The sequence below is a fragment of the Sceloporus occidentalis genome, unplaced genomic scaffold, assembly GCF_023333645.1.
Source record: "Sceloporus occidentalis isolate IW3139 unplaced genomic scaffold, rSceOcc1.0.p SCAF_3, whole genome shotgun sequence".
In the NCBI taxonomy this organism is placed as follows: Eukaryota; Metazoa; Chordata; class Lepidosauria; order Squamata; family Phrynosomatidae; genus Sceloporus; species Sceloporus occidentalis.
The window spans coordinates 147,134,922-147,155,882 of NW_028316983.1; the positions used below are offsets into that span (position 1 = coordinate 147,134,922).

Genomic DNA, 20,961 nt, shown 5'->3' on the forward strand with positions numbered 1-20,961 from the left:
CTTCACAACCTTTCCCATTAGTACCAACCAACATGGCAAACAGAAAGCAGTAAGCCTTTCCAATTTATTTTTCTCATGCAGTTGAAGATTCTTCATTTTCTCCAAACAAACACCAGAAATTAAAGAATCATAAAATCACAGAGTTGGAAGAGACCTCAAGGTCCATCAAGTCTGACTTACTCATAATCAAAGCACTTCTGACAGATGACCATCTGGCCTCTGTTTAAAGACCCCCAAAGAAGGAGACTCCACAACTCTCTGAGGGACTGTGTTCCACTGTCCCAACAGCTCTTACTGCCAGGCCGTTCTTCCTAACGTTCAGGTGGAACCTCTTTTCCTGTAGCTTCCATCCATTGCTCCATGTCTTGGTTTCTGAAGCAACAGAAAACAAACTTGCTCCATCTTCAGTATGATGCCTCTTCAAATGTTTAAACATGGCTATCGTGTCATTTCTTAAACCTTTTCTTCTGCAGACTAAACATATTCAGATCCCTAAACCTATATGATTTAAAAGCTTAGAAATGAAGGAGCCATTGTTTTTATATTATACCGTTAGGTATTTCAAGCCACAAGCATACATGCACTTACCCACCTCCATACAATCCAGAAGAGCCAGTGTGGTATAGGGGTTTAAGTGCTGGACTGGGACCCTGGGAGAACAGGGCTCAAATGCCCACTGAGATATGGAAACCCAGAGGGTAACCTTGGGCAAGTCACACTCTCTCAGCCTCAGAGGAAGGCAATGTCAAACCTCCTCTGAACAAATCCTGCCGACAAAACCCCCTTATAGGTTTGCTTTAGGGTTATAGTAAGCCAGAAATGACTTGAAGGAACACAACAACTATTACAATCCATCCTTTAGTGAAGATCACATGAAGAAAGGTCAGTATAAACTGGGCTGTTCAGATACATCATGCTTGAAAATCAAATGTGGTAAGTAAACCAGCTGTCAGACAGTAGAGTGGGCTCTTGGTATCCACTGGGCTTTGGTTCCAGAACCCCTATGGATACGAAAATCCACAGATGCTCAAATCCCATTCAATATAGTAGTATAGTAAAATGGTGCCCCTTATATAAAATAGCAGAATCAAGGTTTGTGTATTGGAATTTATATTAAAAAAATACTTTCAAGCTATGGATGTCTGAATACACGGATATGGAGGGCCGACTATAGTCCACAGTTCCTTGACTGTACACAATGCTGGGTTGAGTGCACAACTGACCCTCTTTTTAAAACTTGTAAAAAGTTTCATAAACACTGCACTGTGTATTCACCATAAAGATTCATTCTAGACTGCAGATAAGGAATCATCCATAATTTGATTATGTCTTCCCATGCTAGGAAGAGGTCATGTGAAACCAACAAGAGTTTAAACTACTCCCTTCCTAGGCTTCTCCCCAGTTGTTCCACAGGTAGCACAGAAAAGACAAGACTGGAAAAATTGAAGTGGGAGGCAATGTGGGGGTTAAGATCTACATCCCGCAACCTGCTAGAGGCCCTACTTCCAAATGCTCCATCTATTTGTCAGGATGGGTGAGAAACAATTTTCCCTAGAGATCACAGGTGGATAGATACAAACTGAGAATCTGTGGCCACGGAGGAGGCAGTCTTCTCGAGGTAAATGTTCAATGCTTGTTTCACATTTAGCTTGTACCAATTGCTTTCTTTTGGGGTAGGAGGGATGAGGGCAAAATGGGGGATGGACAAAATCCTCAGCTGTATGTAAAAAGGAGTTGACCTTAACAATAAAGATAGGGTTTGTTTGAAGGGACACTCTTGTAAATGATTGTTACCAGTAAAGCTTGGGTTAAATATACCTAGTTTTCCTAAAGCATATACTAGGGATAAACCATTCTTTTTTAAAATAAATTTCTTTTAGGTTTTTATTTTGGTAATACAGTTTAGTAATGAGCCTCTCCTATTCAAGTTTCCTCCTTGGGGGTAAAACACTGCATTTTTCAGAGCATTTTTCTCCCCAATTGTATGAACTTTGAATGGATGAAAGTGTGTGTATGCATTTTAGAAATGTATTGATTTTTATCTGCACATATTAAGATATGTGTACTGATGAACAGATTTTTTATTCTAAAAAGTTATTAAAAATCCAGAAGTGTTTAGCTTTCCAGCTGTCAACTATGTTCAACTATGTTGGAATACTCAATTCCAAGAAGGCCTGTGGCCACAGCAGAGTTCTAGGTTTAAACAAATTCATTAAAAAACAACAACAACCCTCAATTGAGGCAAACTCCTCACTCTGTCCTACAAAGAACAAGCATACCTCAGGTAACAAAGCATTTTTTAAAGAAGCTCCTTTTAACAAAACTTTTTTCCTATCCACCCAGCCCTTCCTCTTTTCTTCACTGTCCTCTGTCTAGCTGGAAGCTTTTCAGAAGCATTAGCATTGGGAGGGTGGTGAAAGACAACTGGAGAAAAACAGACTTTCAGTTGCTGACTTGTAGCAGCGTATCTACAATAAATAGTGCAATGAAGGTCGAGCTGGAAAAGAATGGGATACTTATCAGCTAATGCTACTCTAGTTGTACATGGTTGCAAAGTTATAGCAGCTATCTTTAGAATCCCTTCCTCAGCATGCATGAACAGCCCAAACAGAGAGGAAAGGAGAAGGCAGATTAGGCTGTCTTATCAGCCTGTTTAAAAAAGAAAGAAAGAAAAGGCATCGATCTTTAAGTCTTTAATGGAAATCAAAATATAACTGAGGCTGCTGAAAGGGGGGGGGGGTCTGGATGAATTTTGGAAGAAGCTTGCAAGTCGTCTGTAGAAAGTTCAAAAAGTTTTTGTTTATTCATGCAAGGCTTACCTAACCTGCTTGTTTCATTTCCTATGTGCATATTGTTAATTTTGGATAAAAGGTTTACTGAAACATGTTCAAAATGCCCTACTTTTTGTAGCCTAGGAACATATCCCTATTCTTTCCACATTATTGCTGCCTCTGGTACCAAATTTTCAGTTTTAGAAGTAATGCCCTAGAACAGATCTACTTGCATATAAACGTACACCTGAAAAAGAATTATATTAAATACATTCTGCTGCCCTCTATAGGATCTTCAAACTAACTACCAATAATTTAGCCCATTCCTTGATGGGATAAAAAAATGGGTTAAAAAGACAGGATACAGGAGGGAAAATATATTAAGAAAGGGGTATGTATATAAGATTTAGCACCAGCACCTCTTCTGTGCCTGGAAATAGGTCTCCTGCAAACTGGTATACTTCCAATGATTCACAGAAAGAATGACAAAGTTCACTATGGAAAAGAACACTATTCTCTTCCAAATCTTCCTGCAAAGAGTGAAAATCATGAAATAATAGCTATGTAAAAAACCATAGAGCAGAGAAAGAGTGAGTTTTTTATCTGAAACAACAAGGTCACCTGAGAGCGAGTAAGGCCTACTATTGTCCATCTCATATACAACAATGCTATACAGACATGAACAGCTGATTTCAAATTCTGAGTTAAGAGTAAACACTGGCTTGTGTAAATCATGAAAGATTCAGGAAAGGTATTATGGAAAATGGTTAATAGTAATAGGAATGCAGCAGGGAAATGGGGGGAAAGCAGCCTATTTTCCCATCACGTGTTCGCTACACTTCCATTGTTTGTTAAATGATGAGCTCCATTACAAATCTCACCCTATTCTTTTCTGCACACCAAGCTGGAATGCATATATATTGCAACTGCAATGTCCTAAGTCTAGGAAGCATGCCCAGGGGTACAACTTAAAGAGAACAGTCACAGCTTAAACAGCCCTAAACTGGACTGCACTCCCTGTTAGAAGAAGCTTTGAAGACTTGAGAGATCTATGAGAAAGTTTTTGCAATTAATTACAACAGTGATACTCAAACTTTTACCTATGGGACCTCTCCCTCTTTGCATCTACATGCACATCACATGGCCCTCCATTCAAAGTAGCATATAAATTAAAAAAAATTATTTAGTGCATATTTTTATTTGCACACTCATGAATATTCATATTTTAACATATTATAATGAAACATCATTCAAATTAGGACACTTTTATTTAAGTAAATTCAATATTTAACTCAACACATGCCTAAATTTAACACATTAAAAAGTTTGCCAAGAGGAAGGAGGAATAGGAGGAATCAGAGACTTCAAGTTTCATGTTCCCCCTTGAGCAATTCTCATTCCCCCCTTTCCTGTGGGTCCTGCCCTACTGTTTGAGAATCACTGAATTACAAGGTACAATATCTAGAAAAGGTAGTAAATACACTTTCTTACCACCCACAGTTATCCCACCTATTCCTACCACAAGAAGCAAAGGTAAATGAGGGAATGAAAACCCCATCCATCAGAATAATGTAAGTATGTATGCAGACAAACTAATCCCCTGCCCTGAAACACATGCTCAATAACTTTGAGCTTTCAACATTCTGTGAAAACTTGTAACACAAAGCTGTGCTGCATCAAAAGTTCTTGCCACAAGTATGAGTAGAAAAATGTAGGTTTTTTTAAAAAAACAAAACAAGATAATCTGTGCAAATATCCATGGTTATATAACATCATTCCACAGGAAGTAGCCATGGAAGTCAAGGTGGAATCATAATGCTATAACAGTGTAGTGTGAAAAGAAATATGCAGAAAAGGATTATGTATGGCAAGAGTGCATACTGTGAAACCTATCTCAAGTTGTGTGTGTGTGTGTGTGTGTGTGTGTGTGTGTGTGTGTGTGTATGAATTATTTGCCTCAATCACTGCCATGAATGAGGTGAGCAAACTTTTACATCCCTAACTAATACATATTTCATACAACATTCATATTATGTATGTCTTCTTCATTTTAACGAAAAAACCAAAAAGGGTATCATGCAGAAGTTGGACTAAATGCCATAAAAGCACAAGATCCTGTCTGAATTGGAAGCTAAACAGTGTCAACCCTGCTTAGTACTTGGATAGGAGACCTCCAGCAAATACCAGGTGCTATAGGCTATATTTCTGAGGAAGGCTTTGGAAAAACCACCTCTGAGTATTCTTTGCCTAAGAAAACCATATAAAATTCATGAGGTCACCATAAGTCTACAGGCAACTTGAAGGCACATGACAAATACACACACACTGTGCACAAGGCACAAGTAGGGTGTCAAGAGAGATTTATCTGTCATATGTATAAGACTACATTTTAAAATGGAACATCCATTCTTCTCCAGCCACTAGGAAAAGTAGCTATAGTAATTATAAAAGCATTCTATAACCCTGATGATTGCTTCTACCAGTAGTTGGTAATACTGTATCCTAACTTGCTGGGATGTATGTTTTTGTACATACTGATGTGATTGCATTTCCATTTGTTTTACTTGGGTCAAAGTGAGTATGTGGAATCTAAATAAGTATATGTGTGAAGCAAGTTCTACCAAAGTCTTGTTAATGTTATATGTCTGTCACTTTAATTTTTTTAAAAATGTTCTGCAGTTATTTGGCATATATATTGCATGCAACCCATGAGAGGTTGGTTTCTGTTTGACAACTATCCTATTATAAGTCCACATTGGGTTGCACACTTTTTGGCTCTTGTGATTGGCTCATATAGTGTAATTTTGCCTTTTTTTGGCTGTTATGTAAGCAATATACAGGACCAAAAAGTACTACTGCTACCAATTTTAGAGGTCATGATCAGCTCATTCATCTTATTAGCTCAGCTAATTCCGCTTATTCAGAGGTCATGATCAGCTCATTCAGTCCAGGGTGGTATACTGATTGAGTTTCTGATTTGGAATGGATAGACTCCTCTTCACTATAAAGTTCACTGGATGACTTGGGGCCAAGTATGAACTCTCAATCAAATCTACTCCACAGTGTCACTCTTGGGAGAAAATAAGTATGGAAGCCTAGTAAATTTCCATTAGCTTGGGGGAGGGCAGGGCTGAAATAAAACAATTCAATAAATTTGTGAACAGTAATTAGAGATTCAATGAAAAGAGTTATGTAGGTGCTGCATATGCTAGTGCAGTACTATGATTTGGCGCTTTAGTCATTAAAGGAGGTAGATATAAACATTCAATTCAAACTAGGCTAACCAAACAGAATGTTCTTCACAAAATTCACCAGAGATGAAACAAAATATTTGACATTATTAAGAAATGAAAATTTTGATCTAGAATGTATCATAACTTAATTTCATGGAACTGTGATATTCCTACTTGGCATCCCCCCTCCCAAAAAAGGAGAATGGTAATTATGCAAAACATGGCTTGGTCACTATTCCCTCTCTCTTTCTAACCTGAAGCTGCAGCACAGCTCAACACAGCATGTAGAACATATTCTAGGTCATATTCTCAGTTCAGGAACAAGAACTTCCAGGGAAATATTGACAGAGCTCTATGTTTCCCATGGTAGGATATACTCATGTTCCTTGACAAATTAATCACTGGAGAAAAAAGTGCTAAAACTGCAAGTAAGGAAATGTGCAGTGTTTATACTCCACCTCCTACCTAATACCATGAGAAGGGTCTAATATTCATAAACCACTAACACAATAAATTATTTAGTATGTGTTGGTCTCTAACACTTACCGGTCAGTTAGGCTTCTCCATAATTGTGCACCTGAAACAAGATACAGATGATCATTCAATATAGAAGGCATTTTTGTCATTTGGTCCAATCCTCTTGTGAAAGTTAAACTGTAAAGTATAATTCAAACCATGTTAGTCTGGAAAATCAGTATGCAAAGGGATCTTGCAAAAACCTGCAAAATTCTTTTGCATACTGTGAAGTACAAGGTATGGTTTTGTGGTTTACGGGAGAGAAATCCCCCCAGTGAACATGTACAAGCCCCCCAATAATACCTACATTATGGAATATAATATTTCACTCTATAAAGTCACTCAATATGAAACACCTTTCTTAGCAAGTAATACATTATCTATCAAGCAACCAGCTTTCTATTCAAGGTAGTTTATTTTAGAAATTTGATTGCTATAGTTAGGAAGATCAAGGGATACTCATGGGTTTTCAGATGTTACTGATAAAAAAGTTGCACAGGAGTCAGATACTGCAGTTTACCTCTTGGTCGAGACAACACCAACTCCTTCATCATCTGCATCATGACAACTCCAAGGAGCATGAGTGAAACCAAATGATATAATCTCCAAGGTGTTAATGCAAGGAACCTAAGAAAAAGAGAGAGAGAGAGACCTTTTCAGGAGCTAAATATATCAAAGCTTGCTTTGCAATTTGAAAGCACAAGTGAATTGTGAGCAACCGAAAGCCCATCTGTGCTGTAGCATCAATGTGTTCTCTAGGGAACCTTGTCTGGCACCAGCATTGAGGTACTTCTAGTGCCAGGTAAAGATTTAAAAACCTGCTTAGTCATTCTGTCATAGAATGTAAGTGGCTTTCAATTATGAGTTCATCTGTTCTGCATAATCTGAGCAACTGGTGTTTTCTGTTTATAAGACTCAGTTTTAGATATTTTAAGAAGTACTCTACTCTGACGCTTCTAGTGAAATTTACAGATTAGATTAAAATTACATTGGCAAAAAAGATTGGCTTTTGCAAGTGTGTGCGCTATTTATTAGCGGGAGAAGTGGGAAAATATAAATAAAATGTATTATTATTATATACCCATTTAGAAGTCTAAAAATTTATGCCCAAAAATTGACCCCAAAATCCCAGGTCGACTTATTTATGAGTAAGTATGGCAATGTGATAGCAGCTCTTTCAGATTTCCCCATGTTTCTTTCTCTCTTGAGCCAAGCAGAAAAAGTCCTGGGGGACTGATTGCTGTTAAACAAACAGAGTCCTTGTCTCTCCCATGCTGACTGCTGCTGTCCGGGAAGTCAAGGGTGAAAACAAAGTTGAAATACTGAAGCAAAAACCCTCAATTAAAGTAGTTTTTGCTGTGCACACATACACACACAATGAAGAAGTTTCCAAGTTTTACCCTCGACTTACCCATGGGTCATGGCAAAATCCATAATTTTGGCCCAGATATCTGCCCTTGACTTATACATCAGGTCGACTTATAGTTGAGTATATACGGTAGTAAATTATGTCTAAATATTAACTATATAACACACACACACACACACACACACTAGGAACACTACCTGCAGTATCAGTAAGCTTGCTCATTAACACAGAAATGTGAGTGACATGGTCTTCTAGCCTATCTAAACCAGATGTCCTCTTATGGCGACTGGTGTATTCCAGGAGTTGTAGTCCAACCAAACTAGAAGGCATCTGGATGGAAAAGGCAGCACTGTGCTGAGAAAGTAACCTGACTCTGTTTCTTGAGAATTATAGGTGTTCTCTTAGTTTAGAGGTAAAGAATGTGACTAAGGTTGTCTCTTTCCTCATGTCCCCAAGATGGGGAGAGCCCTAAGTGCCATATACTGTGACAAGATCAGTTCCAAAGTCAACATCCTTGTATGGGTTTTTTCCATTGTTATTTTTCATACAGCTCATCTTCATTAACAAGCAAGAGAGATTAACTACTTGAAAGTAACTGTAGGAGGAAAGTAACCGTGAGGCTAAAGAATCAAGAAATGTAGAAATTTCCAGAAACTCTGAAGATGTAGGAACAGATAACTAAAAGAACTTAAAGAAATAAACTGAAATACATGCAACACTTTCTTATCCAAACGAAGCTTAAGAACATAAAATGCATTATTTATAACTTTGTTACTGCAATAGTTGGCATATTTAGGAGTTGCACAGAGCAATTCTATTAAAATATTTATCTAGGCTACAATTCTAAAGAACCTTCACAGCATCTAAGATAAAACAGTCTCAAATATCCATTCAATCTAAAGCAAGAACTACTCTCTTTAGTGGAGCTTGCACTCAGGTAAGCATGCAGAGGACTGCAGAGTTAGTATAGATATTTTAGTTTTGTACAAGTCTGTAAACACACTCAATATGACTGAGGTGTATAGCCATCCCAAATGCGCTCCCAATATAATGTAGTGAATTCTCTGGGCCCACATGAAAGTGGTCCCTCACCATTTCAAACAGCTTTGTTGGCCAATACAGTGCAGACACAGTGATGGTGGAGAAAAGTTTTCTTCATTGCCACCACAATAGATTAGGTCCTAAAATGCTTTCTCTCTTGTGTTAGATGATATTTACCACAAGTCTTCTGCTATTTATGCAGTAATTGCATGATAGTGAGGAGTTGATACAGATCTGCAATTTAGCCAAAAACATTTGAGACCAACCATATCCATTGCTATGTCATCTCCTCATGTTAGATATAGAGGAAGGTCTTAGCAGGACTGACAGCAGCAAACCATCTAGATATATAATTTTTTAGGGGAAGACCATCAAATCTGTTCCATCATGCTTGCAAAATTCAGTGGAGGTTTGGAGGACAAATCTGATTTGTCCATGACAGTGGAGCTCGATCACATAGATCACTCTCCCAAGGTTGAGTGTAGAACACTAGATCTAGAGTCAATGCTGCCATATACATCAGCCCTGATATATTCCAAATTGCAAACAGACAATTTTTGCAGCCAACCTTACCATAGTGAATTGGCTCCAAGGCTCTCCCAAAGGAAAGTATTCAAGAAATGGAAAACTCAGAGCCAACCTCCAGATGTAGCATGCAGGCTCCTCCTCTTCCTCTATCACTCTTTTGCTTGCAAAAGAGTTTGGGTACCTCTCTACATGAACACAGAGCCTGTCAAATTGTTAATGCTATGGTTTACTACATAGGTCACTTGCCACTACAGGAGTCTGGTCTATAAGTTCTAGACAGCACAAGGCAAGAAAATTATTAGGCAGGTTGGTAATGACACATGGAAAAAGAACAAACCCAACTCTGTCTCAAGTTCCCAACACCATATTCAGATTTCCAAACTTTTTTGCATATTGATCTTAACATATGACTGTTGTAACTTAATAAAATAACATTTAAAAATATAACTTCATATATACTGATAAAATATTACTTATTTATTATTTATTTATTTAGAGTATTTATACTCTTCAGTCGCAAAGGCTCTCAGAGTGGTTTACAGATTTTTAATTTGATACTTCCCTGGCCTCAGGCTTATAATGTAAAAAGACATGGCACAAAAGGAGAAGGGAACGGCAGTGGGGAAGATGGTCAAGTCCAACTGATACTGCTGGTTCTTCTCTACCTCCACAGCCAGGGCAGTGGCAGTTGGAATGAGAGAGGGTCCTCCATCTGCTTCTGGGTCTAGGTATGGTGGAGCTGTGCCTGCCTCTACCTTCCCTCCAAGCCAAGGATGGTGGCAATTAAGATAGAGAGAGGGCAGGCAACCAAACAAAAGACACCTTGAATTTATGGCAGACTTCAAAGTCCATGCCAGGGTCATTGGGAAAGAAACTGACTATCGCAACATTAATTCATACACAGATCTATGGCAAAACCATATTTGGAATACTGTGCACAGTTTTGGGCACTCCCTTTCAAATAGGATAATGTTGAGAGAGAGAAAAGAACAACTCCCTATCAAGAAATATTACCGGGTTCCAGGATCTTGACAACAGATAAGAGGAGAGAAAGAGGCTAGACATAATAGTGGTATATAAAATGATGTAAAGTTTAATGTAAAGTGGGGAGGACAAGTATGTCTCCCTCTGTCACATGGTTACAATTCAAGATGAACCAATTAATATGACTGAAAACAAAGGAGGGGGTGGGGGGAAGAATGGATGTCTTTATCTAACATGTAACTAATTTTGAAATTTAGAAACTTAGAAGGCTTCTCAAGATTAGGTAAATTTGTAGCTATTATCCAGTTTTAGAGTTACTGTGCCAATCAATACCAGCTGATGGGAAGCAACAGCCAGAAACAGTATTATCCGGAAGTATTTCTTGCAAGTTGCCTAATCAGCATCTGCTTGGCCTATTGAGGAGCAGGATGCAGGGTTACATAGACCTTGCAGATTGATCTAGTAAATATTTTCTTGTGTTGGTTTACCTTAACAAGAATGAACAATGAAGTCAGCAACATGTGGCTGTCCAGATGTACTTGTATTGCAACTCACATCATTGCTCAACACTGGCTATGGCCCATGAGAATATCAGTCCACAACCATCTGGAGGGCAACAACTTGCTCAGCCCTGTTGTGATGTGTAATAATGTGTAGCCTGTCTCTGAAAATAGAATAGTAGTAGACAGAAGAGTTGCCATCATGCTCAGAGTTAGGCTGCTTAAATCCCATTTATTGTGAATTAGATCTATATAGTCTATGTGCAGAACTGCAGCCACTGTCTTTCCTTTTTATCTAACCTTGTCATATGTTCAGGGCAAATTATGACAGAAACATAAAGACATGCACTGCTGAATACAAATAAATAAAAGAAGTGTATATATAGCTTCTAATCAGATTTAGAGAAATGCATTCTGAAATGTTTATTGAATTAAAGGTACATGCAAATCCTTTGGCTAAAGTTCTAAAGTTAGCATCTTAAGCTACAATAGCTTTGTGTCTAATCTAATATACTTATTGCTGGAGCCCAGAATGATACAACCAGTGTCACATAGGCAGTTTATCATTTGCTGTAAGAATAGCATCTCCTTTGACTGAAGCAGTCACTTTCAACTTCTTCTAAAAACCCCATTTATGCATGGGTATATCTGGGCTCAACAAAACTACTAACAAAATGAAGACAGAAAAATTAGATTCTTACAACGCAGTTTGTCATGGATGCTGAAATGTTCTCTTCTGAGATATACTTAAATTACAATCCACAAAATCCAACTCTATTCCCATAGAAGAAATCAGAGGAAGGATTATTTTCTCCTTCCAGTATCTTTTGAAACCCTTATAACAAGAGTTGAAACTCTTGTTAACAAATGTTCAAGTGATGTCTTTTGGGATAGGAAAATCATAAGTAGGAAACAGTTGTACGCCTTCTCATCTCCTGCTTCTCTGCCCCAAATGATCATCTTCCAAAACTACTTTACTGTCTTATGGAAAACAGCAAAAGGGGGTAATCATATAACTTTGCTTTCTATATGTGGTTAACTCATTCAGCCGTAAAGAACAACCCTGTAATTATTCCCAGCCAACAGGAAAAAAGTGTATTCTGGTATTCATATGCTATGAAAGATACACAGGCTTTTTATCAGTCAAACCTTCTGTAGGCCTATGACTCACTAAAACCTAACATTAGAAAGAATACATGTCTATGTTTCTCACACCAAACATTGGCTGCTTCCTTCTTTTATTATTAACCTCTTGTTTAAAGGAAAAGCAGAACATCTGGATCTCTCTCTTGCCTCCCTGCCTTCTTCCATGTAGAAATTCTTCTTAGAACAGGGATGAAAATTAAGTCATCCTCCAGTACTACAAGTACTAGCAGCCCTAGCCAGCACAAGTTAGTGGTCAGAAATGTCAGAAGCTGCTGTTCAACCACATCTAGAAGGCCACATGATTTACACTCCTGTCTTAGAAGATCACAAGAATGTGTTTACAAATGGCTGCTTGCCTTTGGCAACTAAAAGATGCTTCTTGACAACTCAGCAAGGAAGCTTGGGTTCCTCCCTTCTCCTGCAAATCTACAAATGACTAACACAGGTAATTTTAGATAAGCATGGTAGTCAGCAGTTTTGCGAGTTAGTAACCTGTGAAGTTGTCCCATTAAAAGGAACTTAGAAAGTATGAACAGAGACAAAATTTATTTTTTGTTACTCAGCGACAAGACCAGTCAACTCAAAATTAACTCCACAAATCCCACACACAAAAAAGGGGTGGAGGAAATAGCCTCGTATAGAGCAAACTCAGAGGAGTGTCACAAATAATAATAATAATAATAATAATAATAATAATAATACATAAAGGTTTTAAAAACACTGATGTTGGGCTTTTAGTGTACACATTAATGAAAAGTTAAAGACATTTCATCTATCTGTGCTCCAGAATTATTTCTAAAAAAACTAGGCAAGAGGAAGATTTTTATTCCAAACTATGTACCCAGAGGTACAAGCAGGTTTCAAAAAGGAAGAGATACTAGGGACCACACTGCAAACATGCAGTGGCTAATGGAGCACACCAACGAATTTGAAAAGAAAATCAGCATGTGCAGTCTTCGACTGCACAGATCATGAAAGAGCATGGAACACCCTTAAAGATATGGAAGAGCCAACACATCTGATAGTCCTGATGAGAAATCTGTACTTAGGACAAGAGGCTACTTGTTAGAAGAGAATATGGAGAAACAGAATGGTTCCCAACTGGCAAAGAGGTCAGGCGAGGCTGCATCCTTTCACCCTTTCTCTTCAACTTGTATGCACAAAATATCATTTGAAGAGCAGGCTTGGACACAGGAGGAGAAGGAGTGAAGATAGGAGAAAGGAATATCAATAATCTGAGGTTTGTAGATGACACCATACTACTAGGAGAAAATAACACAGACCTGGAAAAACTAGAAGAAAGTGCAAAGGCAGAAAAAGTGCAAAGAAGAAAGTGCAAAGGCATGCTTTCTCTGGAAGCCAAGATGACAAAACTGAGGCTGTCATACTTTGGTCACATTATGACAAAGAATGACTCACTGGAAAAGACAATAATGCTAGGAAAGGGGGAGCGATGTATCAAGAGAGGAAAGCCACATGCAAGATGGATAGACTCTATTAAGGAGGTCACAGGTATGAGTTATAAGACCTATGCACAGCAGTGGAAAATAGGGAGATTTGGAGATGTCTCATCCATAGGGTTGCCATGAGTCGGAATCAACTTGAGGGCAGTTAAAAACAAACAAACAACAACAAATGTACAGTGTCAAAACACTGTAATTCCTGATCTTGGTTTCCTTTTTTCAGTTCATTCTGTGGAAACGAATGCATTATGTTTGCTTGACTAGACACAATTTTCTTCTCTATTTTACTGACATTGTTTACTGATAAATGTTTTATTTGGATCCCCCCCACTACTGCCTTTGAAGCAAAAAATAAAAATTTGAAAACCCTCAGTTTGTAATTATACTCTGAATTAACTACATTTTCAATAATTTTATCCAAAGTGACATATAATAAATGATATGTCCTTAACAGAACAAACTAAAAGGAGGCTGAATATTACATTTTCCATTTTTTATGACAATTTCTGGTTTTATCTTCCAAAAAGGCAGGGGAAAAGTGGGTTTTTCCATGGCTTCCAAAGTTTGTGGAAATTTTACATTTCTAGACAAATCACAAATATTTACTGAAAACAACCAAAGTGTGTGTCACTAAAAAGACATGCAAGTATTCATGGGAGGAAACTTGCTACCTAGTATTTGAAATCAGGCTTGGAACACGCATGGCAAGTAGTAATTATCTCTATGCAACCAGGCAGGAAAGCTTTTGTAAGTTAATAATTGGTTTTTTTCCATCCTAAGGCCCTCATCAGCCTGGTTCAGAGCATCATGCCTCCATTTATTAAGCTAAAATATGTAGAAACATAATGCCTGCACACACAACACTTTTGCAAGATCCATCATTGAACCACAAAATCCCTGAACTATTCTTTTACTTTTCATTCAAACTGGAAAATGGCAGTTACCAGATATGGTACAAATCTGGGTCTTATAGCACAGTCTGAAGTTGATTCAAGAAACTAATGTTTTCTACCAGAAAAGGCAAGGGAGGAAGTCAGTGTATGAGTGGTAGAAGTAGGTATGCGGGAAGTGAGCGAGGGTATAAGTAGCTGAAGGTGTAGAGAATGTTGGAGATACGGAGAAAGAGAAGGATGGGTACAAAGGGAAGGAAAGGATGCATGGAAATGAGGAGATGTACTGTATAGTAGAGGGTGTGAGGAAGTCACTGGAAGGGAGAGGAAGGGTAAAAGAAGGATGAAGTATGGAAATACATATAGAGGGTTTTTCCCCCCTCTGTATAAGTTGGTTGGATGAATGTGAAGTAGCTCCAGTTTGATAGCAGTTAGTACGGTGCACCCACTCCATACACGGGTGCACCATATGTGTCTTCCTGTTTATGCAGAAGTCGCATTGCCATTAAATGAATGGCACATGTGGCCTCCATGTGCGTGCGCCGCAAGCCCAAGCCCCTTTCTATTTGTATATGTTGTTTATTCTAAACCTTTAAAAAGAAACTAATGTTTTCTAAAGCTAATCACCACAGTTTTTCAGTTTGGATGAAGTATGAAATCCTGGATTCATCACAGCTGCATGAAAAAAGAAACAAGGATGCTCCAGGAAGGCAAAAGGCTCATATACGCAGCAGTTTAATAAGCCGTGGTATGACAGTCCGAACATGGCCACTGTATGAATATATCTTTATTCTTCTGTTTTTGTTTTAGAATGTCATATATTGTCCTTCTAATGAAAATCATCACTTTATAGTAAGTGTAAGAATCTATGATCGCAGGAATGCAAGAAACATTTGCAGGAAAAAAGAAACATTAAAAACACAAAATTGTTATTAAAACATCAATTAGTGCAACCTAGAGACAATTATAAGAAAATCTGAAAATACTTTTTTACCACTGGGAAAGGCAACCACAGCAGCACCAAATGAACCTGTCAAGGAAGGAAGTTCCATAATGGCAGCCCAGCACAGATTGCTCCCTTCCCATTACCACCCATCTTCCTTGAATAAACAACAACATCCGAGGAAGATTCCAACTGGTGCTACTGCCTATATGCACAAGCAGGCTAGTACAACATTGTGTGGATTTACCAACACACCTCACTGCAGTGCACAGACAAAACTAGGTTATACTAATAAATACCTGAAATACTGACTTTCTACCAGTCCAAAGTCTAGTCCTGTTACAAAGCACAAAAGATTAAACAAACCCTAAGTTATACTTATTTCAACCTCAATTAAAATACCAGGGAGTTGCAAACTCATCTTGAAAGATCTATTGATGTTTTACACAATACAGAAACCCAGAGCTTGGAATTGTCAGTTGAAAAAGCAACATGTTACTTCTTAAATTATGCCTTCCAGATGTTGCTAGATTGCAGCTCCCATAAAACATAAGCAGCATAGCCAATGATGAGAAAGCGGAAGAACTGCAGTCCAGTAACATTTGGGGATTCACAAGTTCCCCAACCCTGTTTAGGAAAACAGTTTTGGGACAGTTTGAAAGCAACCTGTTTAAAATGACAGCTTGTAAATCATTTTTATAATTTTGCTAATATTGTGAAAAATAATTCAGAGTCCTGTCTTTCATAAAAAATTAAAATCAATTGGGATTTAAATAATAAGGGGTAACATCATTAATTATGTGAAAAATGGGGACATACTGTATATACTCATGTATAAGTCTAGAAATTTGAGGGGGGAAATGACTCAAAAAAACTGGGTTGACTTATCCATGAGTCAATGCAAGTGCTGTGTACCTTAACTCAAAATAAGATCCATCTCCCTCTCTGAGTAGAGTGGCAAAAGGTAAGAGCTTAGTCCATCCTAGGAGAACCTAAAAGAAACATCAATCTCCCCTATTCTCTCCACTGTGGTGCTACTACTGGCCTTTTTGAATTCTTGGACAGGAAAACAGAAGCGTTCTTTGGCAGTTTCCTTTCCTTCATTCTTTACATCCTTTGTTGCTTGCCCCTAGGTTTTACCCTCGACTTATACATGGGTTGTATTAAAAGCCATAATTTTGGCCCCAAAGCCTGCACTCGAGTTATACATGAGGTCAACTTATAGTCGAGTATATATGGTATGTTTCTCTTAATCAGTAGACTTCATTCATTATAAGGAGAAACATTACATGGGGGAAGGGCCATTTTTAATAATTTTTATTATTATTAATAAAATAATGTTGACAGCTTTGGATGCCTTTATAAAAGCAGATGTTCCCTTTAATGAAAAACACCAGGGACCTGACATTTACAAAAGCCAATCACCTGATTAAAGCCTCCCCCCCCCCCCAGCAGATGGAAGAAAAGTCACAACAAAAACATTCATGCAAGTGGGCTGAAACCAGTCTAATTCACAATGAAAACTATCTCAGAGATCTGGTAGTAGGTTTCCTGAAACTGAGTAAAACTGTTGGTCGTTTAAGGAATTTAAGATAGAAACTATGAAACACAAAGCTCATTCCAATCTAGAAAATAATTTACAGACAGTTTAGCACAGACCCAGGGAGCATCTACACTGTAGAAAAAAAGCAATTTGACACCACTTTAACTGCCATGGCTCCATGCTAGAGAAACCTACACAACCCATGACCCAAGAAGCCAGGCATGTACTGAGGCCTGCTGGGAGCTCCGTAATTTCAAAAATAAAATCAGATTAATGAACTGGATTTGTTACAATCCAGGAAAGGTGGATCATGTAACTCAAGATATTGTCACTCATGTCCCTGCCTTACTCAAAGAATCACTATTCCCCCCCAAGGCAACCACTGCTCCATATTACCTGCACAACCTGTAGCTACTCTCTCAATGTTATTTCAATTTCTCTGTGTCAGGGTTGGCTACTCCTTCCCTTTAAGCATTCTTTAGGCACCTTTGATGTTCTCTAGCATCATCCAGTCACAGTCAACTCCGCTTCTGTAATGTGTGGTTTGCAAAATCCATTTCATTAATGCAATTTCTTTATTCCCCTATGGCTTCCAAAAGCCTGCCTCCCATCACTCATTCCTAGGGGCTTCTATTTATTTCTTTTCAGGACGTACATGCGAAAACATATTGCAATGCAACCGCATTCTAGAAACAAGACACAAAAGAGAAGGAAGATTTTGCTTGAGATACACTATAAAAAGCATTGTGAAAATACCTAGCAGCTGTTATGCAAAAATAACAAGGTGGGCAGAGCTTAAGCTTTAGGAACAAGAGACTTAAGTCTACCTGAGCAGTACATTTCTTATCCTAGAAGCTGGAAAGGAAGACATCTGTGGCTACCCACTGTGGAGGGGGAGAGAAAAAGTCTCTTACATCTCCATAATTATGGATTTCACTACCATCAAGCAAGGTGAAGGCCACCAGCTTTTAAGGACTATACAAGTTTAGAGAGAAGGCATACACTATGCCTAAGAGCCTTATCACACTAGGGAAATCCTACTAAGAAATGGGATTTTAGAAGTAGAAAAAACTTGCAAATGCAGGATGATTTTCAGATGCTTTTCTGCCAAACAGAAATAGCGCAAAAATAAAGCAGGAAGTTCCTGAAAGTAAAAAAGGTGTCATTTTTGCCCACTTTCCATTCGCTTTATTTCCACGTTATTTCTGTCTGGGAGAAATGTCATCTGAAAAACCTTGTGCATTTGTGGGGTTTTTCTACTTTTAAATCCTGTTTCTGAGTGGGGTTCGCCTAGTGTGATAAGGCTCTATGTCTATATAGTGTGTGTGAGAGAGAAAACAAGAGAAAGAAAATATTATATACAGCGTATATTGCAGATTTGTTGTTAACCACCTTTGAGTTGATCTTGCCTCATGGCAACCCTGTGGATGAGACATCTCCAAGATGCACTATTCTTCTCAGCTCTTGCAGATTCATACCCTTGACCTCCTTAGTTGAACCCATTAATCTAGCATGTGGTCTTCCTTTCTTTCTACCTCCCTCCACTTTTCCTAACATTATTGTCTTTTCTAATGAGTCATGCCTTTTCATGATGTGGCCTCAGTTTAATACACACACACACGCATACGAAAGCAGATAAGAAGAAGATCAACTTGTTTGAGATGAGGTGTTGGAGAAGTGCTGAGGATACTGTGGACAACCAAAAAAGACAAACAGTTGGGCCTTTGAACAGATCAAGCCTGGACTCTCCTTGGAAGCCAAGATGATCGAGTTGAGGCTGTTGTATTTTGGTCACATTACAAGGAGCCGTAAATCACTAGAAAAGACAATGATGCAAGGAATGGTAGAAGGCAGCCGAGAGAGAGGAAGACCACATGGCAGATGGGAAGACTTGATCAGGGAGGCCACAGGCCCCATTTTATAGGACCTTAGCAGAGCAGTAGAGGACAGGGGGGCTTGGAACCGTCTCACCCACAAAGCTGCCAGGAATTAGTGTTGACTAGAGGGCAGTTAACAACCACAGCCGTCCTCTTTTTCCAGGACATGTCCTACATTTCAGCCTTCTGTCCAGGAGGAAATCCAAAATACCCATTTTGAGCTGACTAAGAAGAATATTTATTTATATGAGTGTTTTCAGCTGCTATTTGGTCATGTCCTATATTTTTCTTGAATGTCCTCATCCTCCCTTAAGACTCTCTGCATCAAGTTTGCTTATTTTGGATTTATACCCCGCTTTTCTCCCAATATAATCTGTGTGTGTGTGTGTGTGTGTATATATATATATATATGCAGCAGTGATTAAATAAATGTTACTACAGCATGGAGAAGGGGGTCTATTACTTCCACAGCCTTCCTAAGGAGTCCCACTTTCAGTCTCTCTGGACTGGATTTACTTATTTATTGGATTTATACCCCACCTTTCTCCCCAAATACTAGAGACAGACAGGCAGATCTATCTGCAGCAATTGTGTTTAAAAAGCCTTACTTTGGATCCGAAGAGGGGGTCTTCCAATGCCTGCTTGGTCAGGTTTATTTATTTTGTATTTATATCTCACTTTTCTCCCAATATAATATACTATAACATATATGTGTGTGTGTGTATATATATGTGTGTGCTGTATATTATATATATATATATATATATAGAGAGAGAGAGAGAGAGAGAGCAATGGTTTTATTTTATATTACACACACACACACACACACATATATATATATGGAGAAATGATTTTATAGAGAGAGAGAGCAAAGATTTTACATTTTATGTATATTTATATATATATGGAGCAATGATTTTATTTTATATATATATATATATATATATATATACTGTATATATATATATATATATGGAGCAATGATTGGTCCAATGATTTTATTAAATATGTGTGTGTGTGTGGAGCAATGGTTTTATATTATATATATATATATATATATATACACACACACACACATACATACACACATATACATACATACATACATATATATATATACATGGAGCAAGGCTTTTTGAAGATGTGACTCCAGATCCAGGAGAGGCTCTTTCAACGCCTTCCTATGAAGCCCACTCCTTCTGGACCGAGTTTATTTTGGATGTCTCCCCGCCTCTCTCTCAATTTCTCACTCTGCGCATGCTCAGAGGCACTCTTTCCCCTGAGGTCCCCCGCATCCATTCGAAGCATAGCCCAGAAACAGACCAGAAGAGAGAGAGAGAATCCGGGGAAGCATGGGGAGAAGGAGGGGAGGCAACGGAGGCTGCGCGTATCCCGGGCCCTGAGTCTCACCAGAAGAGCAGGTTGGCGCCGAGGAAGCCGCCCAGGAGGCAGACCGGCCTCCTCCTCTTCCATGCCGGCGCCGGCTCCTTCCTCTCCTCCGCAGCCACAGTCGCTGACGCTCCTTCCTCGCCTTCCATAGCGGAGACAATGGCGAGAGGAGGGTGAAGCAGCCCACTCTAATGGACATCCGGGTACCCGCACCTTTCCGCATGAACCAATCAGAGCCTCCCGTGGGGCTGGGCGGGGATGGCGATTGGTCGGCTTGGACGGAGGGGGCGGCGCCAAGGATGGAAGGATGTCATCAAATTGGTCCGCCAGATTATTTTGGAATACAACTCCCATAATTCCTGACCGTTGGCCATGTTGGCTGAGGCTTCTGGGATCTGAAGTCCAAAACAAATAGAGGGCGTGTGAGGAGGCCTGGACTGGTTGCTGAGGATGCTGTCCACACTGTGGAAATAATCCAGTTCCATACCGCTTTAACTGCCATGGCTCAATACTATGGAATCCTGGTTTTGTTGTTGTTGTGTATTTGCTCTCTGGCAGGGAAGGCTAAATGCCTCACAAAAGTAAAACAACAACAACCCAGATATCCATTGAGCATTGAGCCAGGGAGGTTAAAAGTGGTGTCAAACCAGGTTATTTCCGCAGTGCGGATGCAACATATAATTGTCCATGTGAGAAGCAATCCGTGTCTAGATCTAAACCGCAATTGTAAAGACTGGCCCTGAGCTTTATTGATGGTGATTGCAATGC

The 20,961-nt window shown here is 38.9% G+C and overlaps 1 protein-coding gene across 2 annotated transcripts in view; it reads right to left on the minus strand.

The window, feature by feature from the left end:
* The window catches only part of LOC149316942 (reticulophagy regulator 1-like), a 57,344-nt gene extending 36,988 nt beyond the window's left edge, over positions 1 to 20,356 (minus strand). The window contains exons 1-3 of one of the 2 annotated variants that reach the window (XM_089516574.1): positions 20,215 to 20,356; positions 7,041 to 7,147; positions 6,551 to 6,581 (exon numbers count right to left, since the gene is read on the minus strand). In XM_089516574.1, coding sequence (XP_089372700.1) covers positions 6,551 to 6,581; positions 7,041 to 7,147; positions 20,215 to 20,342 — 266 coding nt within the window. In that variant the 5' untranslated portion in view covers positions 20,343 to 20,356. The remainder of the gene's footprint in view (positions 1 to 6,550; positions 6,582 to 7,040; positions 7,148 to 20,214) is intronic. The other variant, XM_089516572.1, reaches the window with a different exon arrangement.
* Positions 20,357 to 20,961: the final 605 nt, after the last annotated feature.